Below are 22,972 nucleotides of genomic sequence, written 5' to 3'. Positions count from 1 at the left end.
TCTCTGATGGCAATAATGTACAAAACAAAACCACAGTGATTCATAAGGAAGCTTTTTAAAACATTATCGCCATTACTCCAGACCTTACAATAATCTTGCATAGAGCAATTGGATTTTCCAATTACCCTTTGTTTATACTAACCTCGTAAAATCCTCATTCCTCCAAAAGAAAAGTAATTTCATAGCCTAGAAAGTCATTGCCAAGATGTGAATATTATAATTATTTGGAGCTTTTGTGTATTTGCTCATTATAAATCTTCTTTCCTTTGTTAGTACTGGTAATTTCCTTCCTCTGTGAAGCAGCCAGCTCTGTATGAAGTGCATATTGTTAAGATGGTGATGACTAATGGGATTTTATTCACTCAGGTTCCAATGCATACTAGGTTTAGCAAAAACTCTGGAAGGCCAGCAAAATACTTGAATTTTTGATGCACGTGCTGTTTTCAAATACTATTGGCAAGCATAACAATTATATACTCTAATTCCCAACCCGTTATTTCAGTTATTTTCAATGAACACTGCAAACTTTTTACACACAATCTGTTTTAGAAATAAAGACAGAAATGTGCAGCAGGAGTAATATTATAAACAATGAGTTTTCCACATTTTAAAATTATTTTTTCTTTTCTTCTCCTAATGGTGGACTCTCTGCCTCTGGGAGATCACTAGAACCAAGCAGTAGCAATTGCTGCTCTCTGTGACTTCCTCATTTTGTTCTTTTAACTACTCACCCCAGTATATTAGCCCCATGACACCTTTGTTATCTTCTAACTCAAATACTGACCATAGGCGTGTAAATGTTTAATATGTTTCACTCTCCTGAGTGTCTTTTCAAAATGATGGTGATTTGTGAGACCCAGGATATTAGACAAGGTTATTTTCAAATGTGGTTTTCAAAAAGCACCCCTTTCATTGTTTAAGCCCAATCAAGTACGAAGATTGTTAGGTCAACTAACTTGTGCCCTTCATTTCATCCATAAGATTCCCCAGTGAACTCACTGGCCTTCCTCAAACACATCAGAAGTCAGAACAAATGTTCTCACATAACATTTTGAATTTTTTCAAAGCACTATAGAAGGTCTTAAACTTTTGCTAGCTTTCTTGGATCAAACATTCTGAAGTCATATATGCAATCCTAAAAGGAGCTGCTTAGATGTTCTTGTGCCTGTCCTGCAATTGGTCTTCATTTCTTGACATATGTACATATGTAATTTTAATACCTTGATCTTCCCACAGCAATGAAAAGATCCTCTTCCATTTTCCTGATATTAATGGAGTGATCAGTCCTTGTTTTGCTGACAGCCATGCTGCATAGTAAATGCTATGATCTTTTCTTACCTACTGCCGTCTGGGTCCAGCTTTTCATACCCATTGACTTGTCATATTCATCTCTCTATAACAATTACCTGAACCAGTGCTTCTACCAGCTTGGCTTTTGTGGTTGTGTGTGTTTCTTTTTCAAGTCTCTTTATTCAGTGTATGTGGCTGCTGAATAAGCCATTGTGAATATCTGGCATCTATTTGTTACTGGAACATCCCCATCCATTGTGAAATTTAAGTGGCTGAACCGCTTGACTTCATCATTTCCAGTCTGGCATTGTGAGCATCTGCTGCTTACCAGGCTCCATCACCATTGTGTTTCTGTTTGGTTGGGGTTTTACAGTCAGTTGCAGAAAAAGGCAAAACTAGCTTCAACCACAGACATTATGTGGGTCTGTTCCAAAGACATGCAAAAAATGTTAAGACTGCCCGGCTTGCTTCTTCTGCTGTTGCTCCGAACAGGAGCTGATGCAGAGAGTTGAACTCCTGTGCATCCCATTCTGAGAGCATTATCTTGTTACCTGCTATAACACAGTTAGTTCAGTGCTTTTCCAGGCTGTTTATCTTCAAGGTGCTGGGTACTGTATGCTCCTTCGCTATCTAGAGATCTGGTATCCAAGTGCACATCTACATCTGCTTGTTTACTTGCCGCTTTTGCTTCCATCCTCTTCTTCATTTTCTCTTGGATAGCCAATTACAAATAAACAGTATTTTATTTACTTAAAATGAAATACCATTATTTGGCAATTTGCATACAGTACAATGTTAGAAGTGCAGTAGAAATCCAGAATTCAAGCTTCTCAACCTATGACTACAGAAGTAAGTTTTTGTGAATGCACTATATTTAAGTGTTTAGTTTTAAATACCAAGCAACAGGATGATGATCATAATATTGTCATTTACTACTGTGTTTACAAAGAACCACAATATAATTCAGATTGATCCAAAAGATGAATTACGATTCAAAACTGTTATGGGGAGTAGAATCTTTGGTTGAAATTTTGCATTATTAAGATTATAAATCAATATTTATAAATGGAATTAATGTATGCATCTGTTTGTATGAATCTAAGTGTGGGCGTATGTATATTTCTGTAAAAAGGAAAGAGACATAAAACCAATTAAAACAAAAAAGACAGATGAAAGCCACCCCACAGTTCTTATAATTCTGTTAGAGAAAAATGTGTTGCAACAACTCCAAAAATGTTGTGTACATAACACAGTGTGCTATCTATCTTTTGGTGAAGCTTCTATTTCTTTTTTTTTTTCCCCACAAGATTCAGTAGTTCAGTATGGTTTATCTCTGAAAATAAACACAAAGCTGATCTTATTTGCTTTTTCCTCTCTAGATTGATATAATACTAGCATAGCATATGAAGGGGCTCTTTTTGGCATCATAGACTTTGCTGCAAATAGAAAAACAGATCAAAAAGTAAGAAAATGTCACAGTCCTGAAACTTACATTATTTCAGTAAAGGACCCACTCTTGGTTTTTTTTCCTTTCTTTCTTCCATTCCCTTTCCCCCAGCTGTTTCTTCACTTTGATCTTTCCCATCAAATTCCCTGCATGCAGATAGAAAAATTCTTTTCACCAGCTAAGTAAGACCTGGCAATTGAGAGTTAGCATACATGAGCCTAACCTCAATAATATCAATGAAGCAAAGCCTGTTCAGACTGTTTGTTGACTTGGCCCTTTGTGTTGCAAGTTGAGAATCTTAATTCCTGCTTCTAATTGAATTTACAAAAGTTAAATAAGGAAGAATGTTATCCCTGTTCTCCGATGAGGAGCCTTGTAACCTTGAAGAAAATTACAGGAAAGTAAGTAAAGGGGTGAGGAAGAAGTCTGATAAAAGCAAAAAGGAAGTAATATGTTAAAAGTGCAACAGATTTATAAAATATTTCCCACCTATGTAGATGACATCCTTCTTTTTCAAAGTCCCTTTGACCTTAATCCATAAATGTAATTTTAAATTTGAATATTCAAGGTCTAATTCCCATCTAAGACTAAACAACCTCCTTTAATGAAATCACAGATTAAAGGCACTTCAAAACAATTTGCTTTGTCTCTTACCTTAGTTTATGCAATGTAATGTGTATTTGCTCCATCATGAGTTGCAGTATTGTATTGGAACGAGGTGCTGAGCATATGCTCCTCTCAGTGAAGTAATTACCATTTACATGTACTTAGCTCGTGCTGATAGATGACCTTTTTGTGCTAGCTACTTCTGTTGAACAGAGTTGGTTGTAACCATGATGTTTGTTATTTGGATAAAAATCAGACTCCTAACTCCTGGGCTGCTTTATTTTTATTAGCATTCCTGTCTGACTCTTGTTGGTTAGACCATTATAATAAAGCAGAGTTATATATTCATTTCTTACCCTAGAATAAATAACCACTTGTTCTGTTTACTGCTGCTCTGAAGCTGATCAGCTCATTTACCTACTCTCTATTTAGACTTTCAGCTTGCATTTTTAAAAATTCTTGTTTATGTTAGTAGCCTTGCTAGAGTTTTTCCTGGAGGATCATATTGAAAAGAATCAAAGAAAATCCCTTATCCGAGGCAGCCCCCTATTGTGTTCAGGTTTGATTTAGAATTCTACAGCTATAATCAGCTGGATGATCAGAACATTTGCCCAGAGAGTCTAAAACTTCTGAGCCAGATAGACACATAGTGTCATACAGAGTAACAGCCAAGTACCTTTGAACACTGTCCAAAAATATTAAATTAATAGCCAAAGCACACTGCAAACTTAGACTTTAGCTGGGTCCAATTTCCAATTATTTTCCAAGGCCCATTTATCTTAGCATAATAGACTCAGCTGTGATACTAAGAGCAGGATTCTTACAACATTTTGAAGACACAAGACAGTTTAGTTAAGATTGTGACTTTATCTACGTGTTCTTGCTTGGTGAATTGAAGTGGGGATGTTGGGAGAAAAAGGAAGGTGAAAGGGTTGGAGCCACCCCATTAACTTTGGGTAGGACATTATGAAAATTCCCATAGCACCTGGACTGGGAGGTTGGATACATAAAAGTATTACCAGACATGGGATATACTGCAAAATAACTGTATGTTTATTCTTGATTGGCGATAAGAACCACCTAACTGAAAATAGCTAGTCCTCATCAAATCAGAATGAGCCTCTAATTCTTTTTCAGAGAATAACAGTGTGCACCCAGCAGTTCCTCCAGGTGAGCTGGCAAACAGTTTCCCTATCAATTCTGCCTATGGATCTTGCAGCTTGTAAAACAAGACAGTTTAAAGGTCATACTTTTCTTCCATTTAAGGCTGACTCACCTGAAACTACTTAGTGCTGTAAAAGCAAGTTGGTATGCGTGTGGGCACAGGAGTATCAAGTTGCTACTTATGAATTCTATAGACTCAAAGAAAAGTCAGGTACTTTGAAGTTCACCTGCTATTAACTGTGAGTAAGGCCATCTTTCACTGAATTTAGATTAAAAAGCTATGCATAAGCAGTTGCTTAAAAGCCCCCAATGTGGTATTGCATTTCTCTGCATCAGAAAGCCTTTCTGATTTTTTTTGTTTTGTTTGTTTGATTTCAAGGAGGCAATCAGATCAGAGAGAAGCTTTGCATTTAAAGTGCCTGGGAATATGCAGTATGTTTTGGAGTTTAGTAAAAAAGAAAAAAAAAAAAAAGTAAAAAAAAAGTACTTTAATTCCTCCTGAATTGGGCAAGAATTTAGCATTACCTAAAAGAAAGTTTGCTGAAGGGAGAGTTGGCAAATTGACAAAACTGTTGGGTTCCTTTTCTTCAAGATTCTCAGGAGTGCAAAAAGGTTAATCCTGTTATTTATCTAGCAACAAAACTTGTTTTATAACAGAAATGGCAGAATGCTACATGAAGTATACCCAGAAAACAGTCTAAAAAAAAAGGATCTTTAGATATTTCTGGGCTGGGCTGCTTGGATTGGCAGCTTGTCAGTGTTTTCAGTAGAAAACACCTGAGCTAAGACCAAGCTGTTAATAGATATCACTAACAGAAGTTTTATGGTTTGTCTGGTTTTCTTGGAGCTGAGAATAAGAACAGTTATTCCTCAAAAATTGCTGTGTTCATGTTTGTTGGGCAGTGAGTACTCAAAAAGCTGCACACCACAAAGAAGAGATGTAGCCCTGTGTCTAAACTGACATAATTAAAAAAACTAGGGTTAGGGTTATGGTAATACATGAAAAGTGGATGTAACACAAATGAATTCACTCAAACTGGAAAAGGGAAGTGAAAGATGGACCCAGGACCCTATAGATAATTACTAAATTTCTTACAAATATAAATCACTTTTGTGGTTTTCTTTTTTAATTTAGGTGGGTTTGTGGGGGGTTTTTTGTTGGTTTTTTTGTGGGGTGTTTTTTATTATTCTGCAAGTTGATTTTCATGATTACCCACTGTTTAACCCACAAGATTGTAGTAAGAATTTAGAATGGCCAAAAAGGGAGTTTACAAATATACACAGTGTATCATCTATATCAGTGCTGGTAAAATCATGTAAGGTAGGACTCATGTAAAGATATTTGTTTGGAGTGGGGCTGGTGGAAAGGAGTTCTGTTTTGGGACTTGGAATGAAAGCAGTGGGTAAAGGAAAGGAGTTTGGAAATAATAAGAAAGTAAGTTGAAGAACTTGAAATATGAAATATGAAAGGGTCAGGGGAAGAAAAAGCCAAACCAAAAGCAAAATAGGGATATGAAGTGAAAGAGTTGCAGGAGTGCAAAAGGACTAAGGTAATGTCAGGGCCATTAAGTTTGTTGGACTCTACAATAATCTCTACTCTCCTAATGCTCCAAATAGAACAAACAAGGAGAGAAATTAAAACTTTGAGTCCTTACTGTATCACTGTAAAAAGACAGCTTCCCAGACAGAAAGGATGGAGCTAGGTGGGGAAAGTGAGAGACCTTGATTTGCACTGTACATTCAACTAACTCATGTCTACTGCTTTGGAAGAAACACAATAAATGAAAAATACAGGCAGATGTTTCAGCTTTGCCCTTTGGGATGAAGATATATTTAAGTAACCTCTGCATACGTATTTGAATGTATGCAAATATATCGATATAGGAGAGAGTGAAATAAAGTCGTAGGAAGTGCACTCTGTTCCTCTACATATGGCCATGCGAAGCACATGATACTTATAAATATACAAGTTTTGATAAGTCTGTATTTTGAACAAATTGAGATTTTTCTATTTCTGACTAATTTAGGAGTCTCCTGTTGGCACAGGCTGTGTCCCTCAATGCCCTGTCCAAGAAAGGGACTACCTGATGATGTGGTAACATAAAAAATTTATCATCCTGACACTGAGTCAATTTACTACTCTGAAAGGATAAAGGCATCAGTGAGATATGCAGGTTAATCAAAATGAGTGCTGATAAAATCCCTCATGGGCATATATTCATTATATATAATGTATTTTATGGAAACACTCTCTTAGGGCTTTCTGAAAGTTAAAACAGTGAAGAATTCCTCAGGAGCCTATGAAACACCTCAGAGATTAATAGGAAAAAAACCAAACCCATACATAGATGTATTTGTAGTGGCTTTAAAGCCATTTACAATACCTCTTCCAAATCTGTAACAATAATAAAGATTTAGTTCATTACATTATGCTTACCTATTCATTCCCAATAAAGATAGTGTGGAATAGGAGCTTGGATCCTTGGATCCTGTTTGCATCCTTGGAAGGGTTCAAGCCCTGGGTAGACAGTGCAGCAGCTGAGCAGATCTAATGTTGGTAATAACTCATTTCATATCAAAAGTTGTACAATAGAACAGAGGTCTCTTTCAACTGATATTTCTATGGTCTTTTAGTTCAGCTAAGTGAAAAATCCCATAGGATCTTATTTCTACATCTGGGAGTTCATGTGGCTTTGCCTTTTGAGTGTTGCTGGATTGGACAATAGTATATCATAGAATCCTAGAATGGTTTGGGTTGAAACGGGACCTTAAAGACCATTCAGTTCCAACCCCCCTGCATGGGCAGGGACACCTCCCACCAGACCAGGTTGCTCCAAGCCCCATCCAACCTGCCCTTCAACACTTCCATGGATGGGGCAGCCACAACCTCCTTGGACAACCTGTGTTAGTGTTTCACCACCCTCACAGTAAAGAATTTCCTCCTAATGTCTAACCTAAATCTCCCCTCTTCCAGTTTAAAGCCATTACCCCTTGTCCTGTTGCTACAAGCTCTTGTCCAAAGTCCCTCCCCATCTTTCCTGGAGCCCCTTCAGGCACTGGAATGTGCTCTAAGGTCACCCCAGAGCTTTCTCTTCTCCAGGCTGAACAGCCCCAACTCTCAGCCTGTCTTTATACCAGAGGTGCTCATATACCCTGAGCTTTGGCCATCTGGAGGAACATAAGTATGATCCACATAAAAAATAGTGTAAAAGACTTTGGAAAGATTAATTTATTTTTTATTAGTGTTATGGTTATTTCTTCAAAGCAGCTGAGTGAACGTGGATTGGTAGTGGGCAGAGTTTCCACTGTGTAAGGCAAACCAAATGAATGAAGCTTTAGACAACTAAAAAATTCAACAAGAAAATAAAATATTTTCTATTAAATAATCTCAGTGCTTTTGAAACTGCAGTGTTTTGTTATAAGGCTATTTTCAGTACTAAGAAAATATCTCATTGCATACAAATGCAGATGTAAACACACATACACATAAATATGAGACAATATATCCTGCATAAATGGAAAGCTGTTATCTAGAATTTCATTTGCAAAGCAAAATCACACTGCACTTGTCTCCATTAGAATATATTCATGGAGACAAGAAGCACACACACCATCTATATGTCTACATTTACTAGGTTAAAATTTAGACAGATCAGACGTTTATCCTTATTAAGCATTTTGGCTACAGGGAACAGGCTCATTTGCTTTATCAGGTAACAAATATTAAATTTCTGAAGATTACATTCATTGAAATCTCTCATTACAAGGGTTTTCTGCAAAGAAAAGCATTTCTGATACCAAATAATGTTAAGCCATTTAATTCCATGGGAATAAAACAAAGTGTTATGATTCAAGAGTGAGGCTTGAAACAAATATGATCATAGGAAAATATTAGTTAGGTGAAGGTATATTACATACTGCATTTGTTTTAAAAACAGTAACCACTCTAAAATCCAAAGTTCACCTGCTAGAGCAGTCATGGCTTCAGTCCAGCTTGTTTTCTATGCCAGGCCATGCTGAATGAGATGGGAAGAAACAGAGAATGATATGGCTTTCTAATGCACAAACTGCCTCAGCCCTGCAAGGCCTAGAGACTGTTCTGACATATCCTAAGTTACAGCCCTAAAAGACTATTCCTACAAAAATTACTATAAAGGGAGGACTTCAGTGCTATCTGATGGAATCATGGAATGGTCAGAGCTGGGAGGGACCTCTAGAGATCATCTAGCTCAACTCTCCTGCTAAAGCAGGATCCCCTAGAGCACATTACCCAGGGCTGCATCCAGGGGGGTCTTGAATACCTCCAGAGAAGGAGACTCCACACCCTGCCTGGGCAGCCTGTCCCAGGGCTCTGTCACCCTCACCCTAAAGAAGTTTTTCCTCATATTTCAGTGGCACTTCCCATGTTCCAGCTTGTGCCCTTTTGCCCTCGTCCTGTCACTGGGAACTACTAAGCAGAGTCTGGCTCCATCCTCCCTGCACCCACCCTGAGGCACTTGTAGGCATTGATAAGGTCTCCCCTCAGCCTCTCATGTTCACTTCTTTTCCTGTCTTGCTGCCTCTAAAGGTGGTAGTTTGGGACCAGGCTTCACCATTTTGTATTAAATAAGAATTTCTTTCCCCTGGGGCATTCTCTGGTACATCCCAAGGCTTTAAATAAAAATTAAGTTTGTTCTTGCAGATGGAATTATGGAGAAATGAATTTACATAATGACAGGGTTACTCAGAGGTACATCTTTTGGCTCTTGCAATTATTTAACTTCCTGATTTGGATAGTTGTGAGACTTAATCTCACTTCAAAAAGTACTATCAAATGTGCCTTTTGCAGATATTAAAAGAATAGCAACTTCAATTTAGACCCATATAATTATAGTTTTTGAGAAGCTGATTTGCAGATGAGTAACACACACACAGAATACTCACAGGCAAGAAGACATACCCTCAAGGGAAAACATTACAAGTTTTCCCAGCCTGAGCAGATTCAATTGTAAACACTGAAAAAAAACAGGTCACAACAAGATCTTTAACAAAACTCACAAGAGGAATGTATTTTCATTAAGTGTAGGAGGTCATAATAGCCTTTAGGAGATCAGACTAAGTGAGGAAGTTTAAAAGTTGCCTTATATCTTTTAACCTCTGTAATATTTTCTTCCATGCTTGGACCATATTTTTTATTACCATTATTATTTATGAAGCTCGTAGGAGCAAAGGAAAAATTTGCCTGTTCTCACATCACATCGTTAATCTTTCATAACTAATAAGCAGCTCCATCAACAAAAAGGTTTGTTTTATATAATGTATTCAAGACTCCATTGACATGGAGTGAAAGTAAAAAACTATCCAGTATCAGAAAAAACAGTCCTAGTCTCTTAATGTTAGATATTCTCAAATGCTTCCTTTTAACATCAGTTCTTTTTAATTTTGACTAGCACATCATCAAAATACCTTGTGAACTAAGTTACCAGGTAAGTATTCATATCACTAGAAAGTGAGATTAAACATACAACTGATTTATCCTAAATCTCATCAAAGACCAAATTTGAACTCTATAAAACTGGATGAGAGCATCAATATCCAATCCAAAAGACTGCAGAAACATTTCCATCCTTTTTTATACCTGCAACTAGAATCAACTTCCTCATTTCCAATAAATGAGAGGAGTTACTGCCTTACTCAGTCTCTGATGGGATGTTACTTATTTTATCATTCCTTAGCTATGACAGATAATGAACAAAAAAGATTCTTCCATCCGTCCATCAAGCTGTTCCACAACAGCAACAGGACAGCTTTGGGTCAGAGGTGTGTTTCTGTTAATGTCTCAGACTTTTGTGGTATGATTCAGCTTGGCATTTCTACATGGCCTTTTCAAACTGTTGTTTCGATTTCTTAAAATATATGTATATAACCTATATTCCCATTTTTACCTTCTGTAGTTATCCAGTAGTGCATACAATGTTTCTGCATGGTTGAGACTCCTCAGCTTTGCACAGTCTTGCTGAACTCAAACTTCATAGGCTGCAGCCACTGGTACCTTCGTGGTGCCCACCCATTCCCCATCATCTGTCCATCTTTTTAAGCAAGAAAGAAAGCCCTTTGGTAGTTTTTTCTGACAGATCTTTGACATCAAACTGAACATCAACCCTGTTTTTTAACTTGATTTCTAGTGCCTGGGTGCAAGTGATTAAATGAGTTATTTGATCTGCGTTCACATGGTTTGCTTATCATTCATCCCTTAAGAGAATATTTTAGAGTATTCTTTAGGGTATTGAAGTCCTAATTTACCCTCTCTTTGCATTTCCATGCATTCATTTCATTAATCTTAGTTGTATTCCTTGGAACACTGGAAGATTTCCCTCCTTTCTTGAATGTTTTACATTTTTAATGTGTTTCCAGTTCGGTATATTTCTCTACTTTTGTTCACCATTTAGGCAAGGAACATGTTCCAGTTCATGTTCACAAATCAGTCTAATCTTTTCTGCTCTTGCCTTAATTTTCTCTTTTATCAACTACAGACATCATACTTAGCGGGTCAAAACAAGGTTTCAGATTTAAGCAGTGCTAGCCCAAAATACCACCTGGGGAATTATCTCTACCTAATCTATTGAACTGTTTACATCACATTATCATGATGGAATCGACCATTTTTCTCATCTTGTGCTGTTACTGGAGGATATTCGTGGCCATCCTCAGTCTTCAGGAATTTAATTGTACTACATCCATATGCTTCTGTTCCAATAAAAGACAATTTATTCCTTTTTAGGAGATCTTAGAACTCCTGCTACAATTGCAATATCTCTCATCATTAAGGATATATCCTCTGAACATCCTGCTTTACCAGAATGAGCAAGCTTGCTTAGGCTTCATACGGTCTGATGGTCACAGGATTTCAAATATATTCCTACTTTATTTGGCAAAAACAACGGTGGTGCAATAGTCAAGTCACAGGTTCCCTAAGTTATTAATTAACTGAATTCTACCTGGTACTTTTTACCATAAAAGCCTTTGAAAGTTCAATTTTTCTTTTCTCTTCAGCAGACTACTAGACATTCATGTTAATAAGGAGTAGATGCAATACAAAGAACCAGAGGTGTTTTTTCCCCTCTATCTTCAGACATGCAAATAGCTTGATATAAGGAGAAATCAGACAGATATATGTTTAATTCAATTATGAACTGAAATTCACAGCACTATCATTGCTTTGCATGTCAGATGCAACCTAGTTTTGCATTGTGTTCCTGAAGTTATATATCATCTCTAACAGTCACAATAGCTCTTCATTTAGTCAACTGGACTAGCCAATTTGTTGGGATTTTAAATCTATAAATATACAGGTTTAAAGTAGGAGCTGCAGATTTTGCAGGAGTAGATTATTATAAAAGTTTTGAAGGTTAAGAAGAAAAATACTTGACTCCTGTTGTGAGGTGAAGTGACTGGTACTAGACATTAGTCACACACTTTCTTTTTGCAATAGAAGGAGAGAAAAACAAAGAGCACACAAACAGAGCAGGGAGTACACATTAATCATTACAAAGTCTTAAAAAGTAATCGTTAGATTACAATTTACATGGTCCTCATAGCAACAAGAAGCCTAAGGGAAAATGTCAATATTAATTCTGTGTGCTTATAACACATACTCGTAAAAGACATTTAAGGAGCATTCATTTTTTGTCTTCCAAAAGTCAGGTTCTTATGCTAGCACTCTTTATTGGCACTGAATAGTCCCCCATTCTCTGAGCACTTTTATTTAATGGAATTAGGTTTAGCAGCATATACCTTTTTTTTTTTCAGTTTTAGTATACAGCTAGGTTATTAAGAAAATCCCAGTGGATAATATAAGGAACTATGTTTACTCTTGAACCTGTTTTTCCAGAATTTGGAGGATAAAAGTTCCATTTACAAATTAGAATGAATATCCCATTTTAAGCCCTTCAGTTTCAGTTCTTGGGATTTTTATTTTATTTGTTTTTAATAAAATATGCTGTGGCCTATGAGGTTGTCATTGTTTATAAGTATATGGTCTTTAAAAGCATCACCTCTTTGCAATTTTGTTGCTATTTTCTGGAACTTTAAAGTGTGCTCTGTAAATAAATGTATGCCCAGAGTTTTTATACTTCTCTCACTTGCTCTTTCAACACAGTTTGTTAGTTCTCATTTTCAATGGGTCAGCCTAGAGGGCTGGATTGTGGAATATTTATTCCGCATGGGTGGACTGAAGTGTAATTCCAGTTGCAGTCACCAGAATTTCAGCTGCTTGCATCAATGTTTATGGTTTTGTGCAGTGCAGCTGTTCAAAACCATACACAAAATAATGCTACTTGGAAGTCCATCAAACAAATTCATGCCCCATCTGATGTCAACCAGCTTTTCATGGGGATAGAGCTTTCTCTCCTCTCTGGTTTTTATCAAAAGGTGCCAAAATTTATCCCCTTTCCCAATCGCCAAAGCCTGTAAGGCTTGTGTGCTTAACCTGTGCTATGGGAGCAAGTGAGAGGAACCACCAGACAGCGGGGTTACTCATCGTGGAAGAGTCCCTGTTTCCTTGACCAAGCATAGCTCCTTCAGCACACGTTTTCCTCTCTCCTCACCTCTACTCTGCGGCACAATATTTCTCTTGCTCTCTCTCTCACTATCTCTTTTCTGTATCTCTCGGAAATCAGACTGGAGTTCAGAGCACTTTCACTACCTTTTATGAGGTAGAGTGTGATGTCATAGATGGGGGCAGGGCTAGTCAACTTTCTACCCACCCACCCACCTGTGCTGAGGGAGCTACGCTTGAGACCGGAAGCGGTGACTCCTCGACGGTGAGTAACCTCCTGTCTCATCTATATCTTTGACTCTATAGAAATGGGGGTGGAGGGAAAAGACATGAGGGGGGTGTTCTTGTTAGTTGTGGGGTTTTTTTTAATTCACCACAGGGCTCACAGAATGAATTGCATGTGTTGTTTTAGTCACCTGTGAAACATTATTTCCAAGCTGTTCTGAAGACCTGGAGTTCATGTCACCTGTGAAGCAATCATCACGTTTCTTTACAGAGATGGTCCATTTACTGGTGGTTAAATTGATCCTTCAATGTTTATTTTGCGTTGTGAGGAGGCTGACTCCCTTGAACTCAATCGCTAAACTTCCATTAATTTAATTACAGTAGTGCTGGGCCATCATTTTTCTAAAGTACTTTGTGATTAAAGATAGATGGTGTTATTAACGTATTTATCATTGCTAGCTGGGGATAATGGCTGTTTATGCAGGACAGGATTTTTATTCTCTGTTTTCTCTGTTACTGTTTTTATTTGCTTTATCCAGAATCTTTATGAAGCTATGACAACAGGACAATTATAAGACCTATTTTATAGATGAAATAAAATTCAAAAGCGAATTGTGGAAACTGTAAAATTAAGCAGGAAATCAAATCCCAGGAGATATGATTGAGATTTAACCTTTAAAATTGCAAATCAAAGCATTTGATTTTTCCTGGGATAAGAACTTGAGGTGGTCAGGTATATTATTACCTGAATTTCTTGGTGTTTTTCTTGTGTCACTGCCTATACATTACTATTTTACTTTAAAGCACTGTCTTGTTACCTATTCTTCTTGGCCCCAGGTATGACTGCTTCACTGTTTTAATATCCCTCAGCATTTTAAAAAAGACAAGTTGGGCTATGAAGATGTTCCTTTCTTGTTCTGCCTCTAGGGTATCTTTTAAAGCTGTCAAGATGTCAGAGCTCTCATGCTAAAGGGCAGAAGAAGGATCGTATGAAGATTTTGACCCCTAGGGATACTGCAAATCATGCTGTTCTTGTTCATTTAAAGCTCTTTACCAGCTCCGTGTGGAGTCCTTGTCATATCTCAGTGAAAGGCACTAAAAGGCAGCAATGCCTACCCTATAAATCAAAGGCAAAGAGAGTGCAGTCACAGCCTTTTCAGGAGAGGTGGTCCATAGTCTGATTGATGAAGTACTTCTATTTTCAGGTGACTAGGTGGCTTTGAGGAATCACGTATAAGATGCAGAGCCTTCCATCTTCTGGTCACTGGCATGTATTGGGGATTGGTCAGTAGTGATGGATAGATATTCCTCCCTGATGACTCAGTGATGCTCTTTGTATCAATGCACAGGAGATCTGAATGAAACTCTAGGAGGATGAAAGTCTTGTTTACAAAGCTGCAAAAACTTTCTCTGATGACTGTTTCCCTTCCTGTCAGAGAGAAAAACAAGGACAAAGAACATAAAAATTGGCTCCCAACAGGTGGTAGCTTTTCTAGCTTTGAATATCGTGTGCGAGGAGTTTAGCACTACTGCTTATTCCTTTAGTGCACCAAACATTGAAGTCTCAAAATCTTCCTTTGCAAAGCCAAGAACTTGTCTAGCAAATTTAGCTTCCCTAGCAAAGATTTTGATCTTTTAAGTAGAAAAGGAAAAGCAGGTTAGTCAATCACTAATGTTTCATTGGGAAAACTTTATAGGAATTGCTGCTCTAAAAGATGGTTTGAGGTTTGTTCTTTTCAGAAGCAAATGCTTTGAGGTAAAATTTAATTTAGATCCTAAGCACATCCTCTGCTGATGAGTTTACAAAATTGTTTTTGCACATAGTTACTCTTGCATAATGCAGGAGACTGATTTTTCCACAGAAGACATAAAACATAAGGACCAACTGTTCAGTGCCCCTACTCTCACTTCAGTGATATGAAAGCATTTTGGTGGCATTTGGAGGGAAATTCTTTTTTAAAGTGATAAAAGGATTGGGAACAGGAAATCAGAATTGGTATGATTCAGTAATTAAGGTGAATTAGAGATACTGATCAGCACTGAGGGGGTATTATGGAACAGAGATGTCAGTGGATTGCCTTCAATCCAGAAAAAATTGCTCTTGGCCAGTCAGGAGTGGTGTCCCCAGGGCTCAGTGCTGGGGCCTCTCTGTATGACATCTTTGTTGATGACTTGGATAAGGGATAGAGTGCACCTTCAGTAAGCTTGCAGATGACACTGAGCTGGGTGGAAGTGTGGATCTCCTTGAGGGCAGGGAGGCTCTGCAGAGGGATCTGGACAGGCTGGATCGATGGGTCGAGGCCAATGGCTTGAGTTTCAGTAAGGCCCAGTGTTGGTTCCTGCACTTGGGTCACAACAGCCCCTGGCAGCTCTACAGGCTGGGGGAGGAGTGGCTGGAGAGCTGCCCAGCAGAGAGGGACCTGGGGGTGCTGAGGGACAGCAGCTGAACATGAGCCAGCAGTGTGCCCAGGAGGCCAAGAACACCAACACCATCCTGGCCTGCATCAGGAGCAGTGTGACCAGCAGGACCAGGGAGGTGATCCTGCCCCTCTACTCAGCCTTGGTGAGGCTGCCCCTCGAGCACTGGGTGCAGTTCTGGGCACTGCAGTGTAAGAAGGACATGGAGGTGCTGGAGAGGGTGCAGAGAAGGGCAACCAGGCTGATGAGGGGTCTGGAGAACAGGTCTTATGAGGAGAGGCTGAGGGAGCTGGGGCTGTTCAGCCTGGAGAAGAGGAGGCTGAAGGGAGACCTCGTTGCTTCCTACAACAACCAGAAAGGAGGTTGTGGTGAGGTGAGTGTTGGCCTCTTCTCCATAGTGACCAGCAATAGGACAAGAGGAGATGGGGTCAAGTTGTGCCAGGGCAGGTTCAGATTGGATATTAGGAACAATTTTGTCACAGAAAGAGTGGTGAGGCATTGGAACAGGCTGCCCAGGGAGGTGGTGGAGGCACCACCCCTGGAGGTGTTAAAAAAACAGGTAGACATGTAGCTTCAGAAGATGGTTTAGTGGTTAGGGGTTGTAGGGCTGATGGTTGGACTTACGATCTTGAAGGTCTTTTCCAACCTTGATGATTCTATGAGCAAATCAGCATTTGACTGATTTATGTATGGGGGGAGTTTGTAGAGGGAGTGATATTCAAAATGACAATTAACCTGGAATCTGCCTGTGCCAAATCTAATGCATTTTTGTCCATGCGACCCCAGGATGTGGGTTTGCCTGAGTAACCTAACAGGGGGAGAATAAATAGCCTAATTTTTCATTTACTGAGCTAATTCCCCTGTTAAATTATTTTACTGGCAGCTATGATAAAAAAAAAAAAAAAATTAAAACATCTAAAGTGCAGATTCCTGCATTTTGCAGCTTTGGGTTGAGTGTGTATTCAGTCAATTGTGATGTTTAATTGTATATTATTTACGTGTACATAAATGAAAGTAAAATATAGTAAGGCCTAGATTTTATTTAGTGTGTAATATGAAAACCTTTGAAAGCAAACATCTGAGCAACTCGTTCCAATATATGCTAATTTAAATGAGTTGAATATTCTGAAGTGTTTTGCAAAGTGGATGTTACTTCATGATAGGGCATTCTTAAAAATTGTGTTGGTTTATGTTTGCAAGCACATTATGTTTTACTGACTCAAAGCAAAACCAGTAAGTAGTATTTTTATACCTATATACTTAAGCAGGTCAACATTTAAATTACAGATTTGCTCCTGTGTCATGCTGACAAGGTGTGAATAATACTTCAATGATGCAAGATCATAAATAGGCATCAAACATTTTTTTTCTGTATGATTAAGATATGTAAAATTCCCAAATTTTCTGTATTTGCCAGGCTAGGCTGATTTCTCTTACAAGGTGAATTCAAACTTTGTGGGTTGGTTCTTACCTTCTTCTTTTTCTTTATGAAAAGTGAGGGAGAGCTGTGAAATGCACCATCTGTTTGCAGACCGTGTCAGCTGGCAGAGAGATGCTCATCACCCTGCCCTCTCTTGCTGCAGTTTCAGGCTGATATAACACCATTGACTCAAATTGAATTACTTTCAATTTCATCTTGTTTAAGCAAAAGAAGTCACAAAGCTAGTGCACAGCATTCTAGATGGCTCTTCATGTTGATTTGAATCGCATTCCTTTTAAGCTTCGACCTCAGCTCGTTTGAACTGTCAGCAAAAATGCTCAATTATACTTGGGCTCAGCAGAGTGGCTGGAGGAACTAGGGCTGCCTGAACACCCCAGACTTGCTGTTTCTGGGACTTTTGCATCTCAAATATGTTAAACATTGCTCTGTTCAACCATAATCCTTTGGATTTTTGTCAATCCTGTACCCTTTTAAAACTGAAAGCAGAAGGAAATAGTGCTGAGAGAGCTGGGTCTCTTTAGTTTGGAGAAAAGGAGACTGAGGGGTGACCTCATCAATGTTTACAAATACGTAAAGGGTGAGTGTCAAGAAGATGGAGTTAAGCTTTTCTCAGTGATGACCAGTGATAGGACAAGGAGTAATGGATACAAATTGGAGCATAGGAGGTTTAAGGTGAATATTAGAAAAAATTTTTTTACTGTGAGAGTGACAGAGCACTGGAACAGGCTGCCCAGAGAGGTTGTGGAGTCTCCTTCACTGGAGACATTCAAAACCTGCCTGGACGCCTTCCTGTGTGATGTACTCTAGGTGTCCCTGCTCTGGCGGGGGGGTTGGACTAGATGATCTTTCGAGGTCCCTTCCAACCCCTATGATTCCATGATTCTATGATTCTATGATTCTATTGTTCCCTTTCTGCAAAGAGGAATTCTGTGACACAGGAAAGGCAGAAAAGCTCTATAGAATCACAATGAGTTTCAGACACTACATTCTTCTCCAAGACTCAGATAAATTTCAAGACCCACTTTTCTCCGTTGTCCACTCCATATTCCAGTTTCCACTCTGGATGACCAAATAAAAATTTAAAAAAATATAAACAGGAGGAAGAGATCACTGTAGTTAAGAAGAACAGTTAAAAATAATAGAGTTAGAAAGAAATCTTGCACTACCAGGGAAGGCTGTCCCACTCAAGTTGTGCAAAATATGAGAGTAGGTCTATGGTATAATGAAAATGGAGTGGTTTGTTATTCAGAAAGATTTTGTTTGGAGATTTTTTTACTATTATCTCCATTGCTATGTGGGGAGTGATTCATCTAGCCAAGTGCAAGCATCTGCACCTGAGATGTTCACTCCAGGCTTCCTTTATGATTCGTGGAGATCAATGGCCATTTCTATAGAGCAGATATTGTGGTTTCAGGTAGATGCTGACAACCAGTTAGATTAGTAACACCTTAAATAAATGACAGAAGCATGGGTAGGTGAATTGAGCCATGTATTCAGGCAAGAATAGAGTCAAGACATTGGCCCTGGGGCTCTTTTGAGAGTATATTTATTTATATGTAAGTGATATATACTTTCTGGGAACTTAGCTGCTGGAGAAAGGAAACTGCCTATTTTTTCTGAATAGAAATATTTAAATTGTTTTATAAGGAGCATTTACCTATATAAAGTAGCTCTCTCAGGGTCCCAATCTCATTAGTTTATCTAGGCTGGAGGGATTTATATATTTTGTAACATGTGGTTTTACCCAATTTGACACTTTGGGGATCAAAAGAGAAGAATTAAGGAAAATAATCTCAAAAATGTTCATTAAGTTTGAATTCTTGGACTGTTGAGCAAATCCAAGGACAGTTTTGTAGAGATGTTGAGCATCTATGCCCAAATTCACTGTCCTGTTGTTAGAATTTAATGCAGTTTAGGATGTCTAAATATAATTTAAAAGGTGAGGTAGTCTGGCCCTTCTTCACAGAAAATGAACCTTTGAAAGATCTCAAGTGCTCCATGGTTTCTGGTCTCCTCCACCAAGCATAAGTGGAGTCTGGAAGGCCTTCATCCAGCAAATGGAGTTCATTGGGATGATATTTGTAGAAATGAAAACTATGAAAACCTTGCCTAGGTCACCAAACACATCATCTCAATACTTTTTATGAGCAGCCCCATTTTTCTTGCCTGCATTTCTAGTGAAGTTGGTAAATTACAGATATCTGAAAAAAATGCTTCTTAGGGTTCTAGTGCCACCAGCTCTGAGCAGCTCTTGGATCCTCACTGATATTAAAAGACAGTCACAATTTTCCTGATGCCAAGTAAGTGCAGACAAGTCCACAGGTTATCATGACTAACGTACAATATTTAAGTTAGGTAAGAACTATGTAAGAAAAGAGCCAGTGCAAATGTGTGGTTTTTTTTTCATTTCACCATTCTTCAAAATAACAGCTGAATTTATACCCTTATCTCCTTTACATAAATTCTGGACTAGAGGGAAGAGTTGGAGATGTGATTTAATTAATTTTGTTTTGTGTAGGGAAGCTTGTCCTAAGGTGAAAAGCACAGAAACCATTTGGGTTATGTGAATTATTGAGGCTTTAAGTACCTCTGCATTTGTTGGTCAGGGAAAAAATACTGTACCTCAACATACTACATACTGAACCTCAAAGAGAGACTGATTAAATCAGGATTTCTTAACACAGATGTTTTCTGTAGAGAGTAGTACAGAACTTAACTAACTTGAGTGAGCGATTAAATATTAGTGAGATTTTTTTTTTCCTCTCTCCTACAGTCACTCCCCTTTATTCCCTTTGGATAAAACACTTGCTCTTGTAACAATGAAAATTAAATCACCCACATCTCTATCCACTCTTTTAGATACGTTTGCGTAAGACTAAAGGGAGATTGTTGTCTACAGCTACCTAACTGGAGGATCTAGAAGAGCACTTGTCAGAGGTTCATGTTGACAGGAAAAGGGACAAGTTGAATTTCAACTGTAAGTTGAGATTTCAATTAGATGTAAGGAAAAAAAGTTTTACCTCGAGGGTAGTAATAATAAAATGTGAGTAATGAAGCCAAGCCTTTAGAATTCAGAGCAAGATTTTACTCATTCCAATTCATTCTTAATTTGCTGTCATCTTTGTTCTTTCCTTGTGAACTGCAGCAGCCTTTGTAATTGTTTCTGGTTTGTTCTGGTTTCATTTGTTTTCAGTCTGCAGGAATTCTTACATGTTTTTCTGGTTTTTAGTAACTAATTCAGTGTTAGCTAAAGTTAAACATTTAATGAACAAATGCATTCACAAGTTGTATATTCAGCAATTGGCCAGGAAACAAACCTTCTAGTAAGGAACAATTACTAAATGTTATTTAACCATAGGTTGAGCTGGTAAAAAATTGGAGCAGTTAATTGTGAATATTGTAGTTGGAATAAAATGGTAGAATTTTCTTTAGAAGTGATTTGCGATATAATATGAAGCTTGATCTGTCAGAGCTAGGACTTTTCTGAAAGGCTGAAATGAGGCTCCCTCAAAGACTAACGTGGAGATTTTTTATTTTTTATTTCATTGCTTACTGTTGTAAACTTTTGAAAAGTGCTCAGGGAATCAGAGAAAGGAATGTTTCCACTGGCTGAGCTGAGCAACACTGTAAGGAAAAGCCTTTTATCATGTCAGAAGTGATCAATATCTGGAATGATCAAGCCCTTTGTTTGCTTCTATGACACATAAAATATACGTGAACAACAGAAGGCCAACATTAGGAAGCAAGGAACAATTGTCCTGGCACTATCTTCCATTCTACAGGAGGATTTTGTTTTATTCATTTTAACTCTGTTTGATGTATTGTTTCCAAGTCCTTTCCTGAGAGAAGCCAGCTATGCCTGTAGAGCAGCTCTCTGTGCTGACCTGGGCAAGCCTGACCTTAGAGATATGAAGCTAGCAAGGAGCAAATTTGCCTCAAAATGTGACGGATCCTCACAGCTGAAGACATGGAGATAACTCACAGACAGATACCATTCTGACACTTACAAATTAAAAAAGAAGTTGGGAAAATATCACATTTCTCAGCATTGCAGTCCAAAGCCCTGCATTATGCTGCTTTTCTTTTTGTTTTTCATTGTGACAAAGTCAGGAGGAATAGCAGGAGATAGCACATTTTTATGGAAAGAAGATAGTGTTTCTGTGCTTTATTGATATTTTTTTAATCCAAAGCCCCTGCATTTTATCATTGAGAGTACAAATTCCAGCCAACCAGACGTGATTTGGACTCCCTTCAGGTAAGATTGTAAGGAAGACATGCTTTTCTTGTTATTATACCTGTTCTCCAGGTAAAGAACACAAGGTTTTCTTCTGAAACTCGATTTGAAAGAGCACTTAATTATTATGTGCTTTTAAAAATGATATCTACCTTCAGATTACATATTATTCAAGTCAAGAGGATGGAAGCCAGTAGCATGGACTAGTTCAATATCCTGAATTTCCTCTTTCAAATTTAACTCCAGTTGGCTATGAAAGTGGAAATTTGTATTGAGATGCTTTTAACAGAATCCTGTCTGTGCTTTTCTATCTGCATCATCAGGTTCAGACAGTGTTATATCTTGTGTAGACTTCTGGTGGATGAATCCCTGTGTGAAATGATGTGTACAATCCTGGCAATACATAGACCACTTACATACAGTCTTGTATTAATGACTTTTTTATTAGGACTGATCCTGAACTTCCACAGACTTACTCTAATTTTCTCCAGTAAGACTCCTGGCACTTTTACAAAATCATAGAATTATACTACCCTGTCAAATATAGTTCAGACTTTATCTTTATTGCAGACATTTTGGGTTTGCCTTGAAGTTGAGTAAGGAGCCTGTTTTCAAATCAATCCTATGAAAGTCTGTTTCCTGTTCATCATCCAGGTATTCAGATCAAAACATTCCATAGAACAGAGTGATTTTAAGGTTGTAAACACGGTTGTACTAATTTTTCTGCCATTAGTATTGCAACTGTGATGGCCATTAGAAAATCCTTTCTTTTGTCCATGGAATTCCATCACAGGCATCATCCTCCAGGCTTTAGTTCTAATCAGAATGAGGCAGATCTAGAAGAAGAAAACTTTGAGCCATCATGGCAGGTTAATGTAAAAAGTGTTTCTTCCTCTACACTCAACCTTAGCAAAGAAAACATGTAGTATGCACAACCTGAGGGCTGGCAAAAGAGTGAAATCCTGTTCCCATCTACAAAACTCCTGCACTTCATCGACTGAGGATTTCTTCCCTGGTCTGTGGAATTGTTCTAGATGTTTGGGCATTCAGACTGATGTCAAATACCCTATTTCAGTAACAGACTCTGAAAGTTTTGAGGCAGTGTTGTAGTGTGAAAATGACTGATAAACTTATTTACAAAATTCAGTGCTATATATGATCCTTACAGCATTTCTGTTACATGATATGGATTGTATTGTTTTAGCATCTTTTTCCTGCAGCGCAGTGGCAAATAATGAGCAGAAGAAAAAGAACTGGTTCTGAGATATATTTCATTATGGGTCAAAATATTTTCCTTGATTAAATTCTTAAAGTTCTTAAAAGTCCCTGCAGGACTTCTTGGGACCCTGCTCACTGCACCAGCTATTAAACATTGAGGAAAATAACCCACATTATTATTAGTATCTACAAGAAAAATGGTGAACTGTGTGCTATAGCAGTAATGTCATATTGTATAAATAATGTATTGACCGTAAGTACAGCTGATCAATAGAAAAACTTTAATATTACCAAAAATTCCAAAATATATTTTTCACCTTTGGGAACTCTCAGGCTGGAGAGAAGACAGTAATAATTATATTTCACAAAAAGAATTGGATTACATTAGTTTTT

At 38.0% G+C, this 22,972-nt stretch overlaps 1 protein-coding gene across 3 annotated transcripts in view; it reads left to right on the top strand.

Moving 5' to 3' along the window:
* Positions 1–22,972, top strand: part of CTNNA2 (catenin alpha 2) — a 512,527-nt gene that overhangs the window by 480,499 nt on the left and 9,056 nt on the right. For 2 of the 3 annotated variants that reach the window (XM_051617315.1, XM_051617318.1), the window contains one exon: positions 13,165–13,308. The exons of the other annotated variant lie outside the window; for it this stretch is intronic. In XM_051617315.1, coding sequence (XP_051473275.1) covers positions 13,165–13,308 — 144 coding nt within the window. The remainder of the gene's footprint in view (positions 1–13,164; positions 13,309–22,972) is intronic. 3 annotated transcript variants of the gene reach the window in all.

This window comes from Apus apus, chromosome 4 (assembly GCF_020740795.1).
Source record: "Apus apus isolate bApuApu2 chromosome 4, bApuApu2.pri.cur, whole genome shotgun sequence".
In the NCBI taxonomy this organism is placed as follows: domain Eukaryota; kingdom Metazoa; phylum Chordata; class Aves; order Apodiformes; family Apodidae; genus Apus; species Apus apus.
This window is presented reverse-complemented; position numbering and strand designations above follow the sequence as displayed.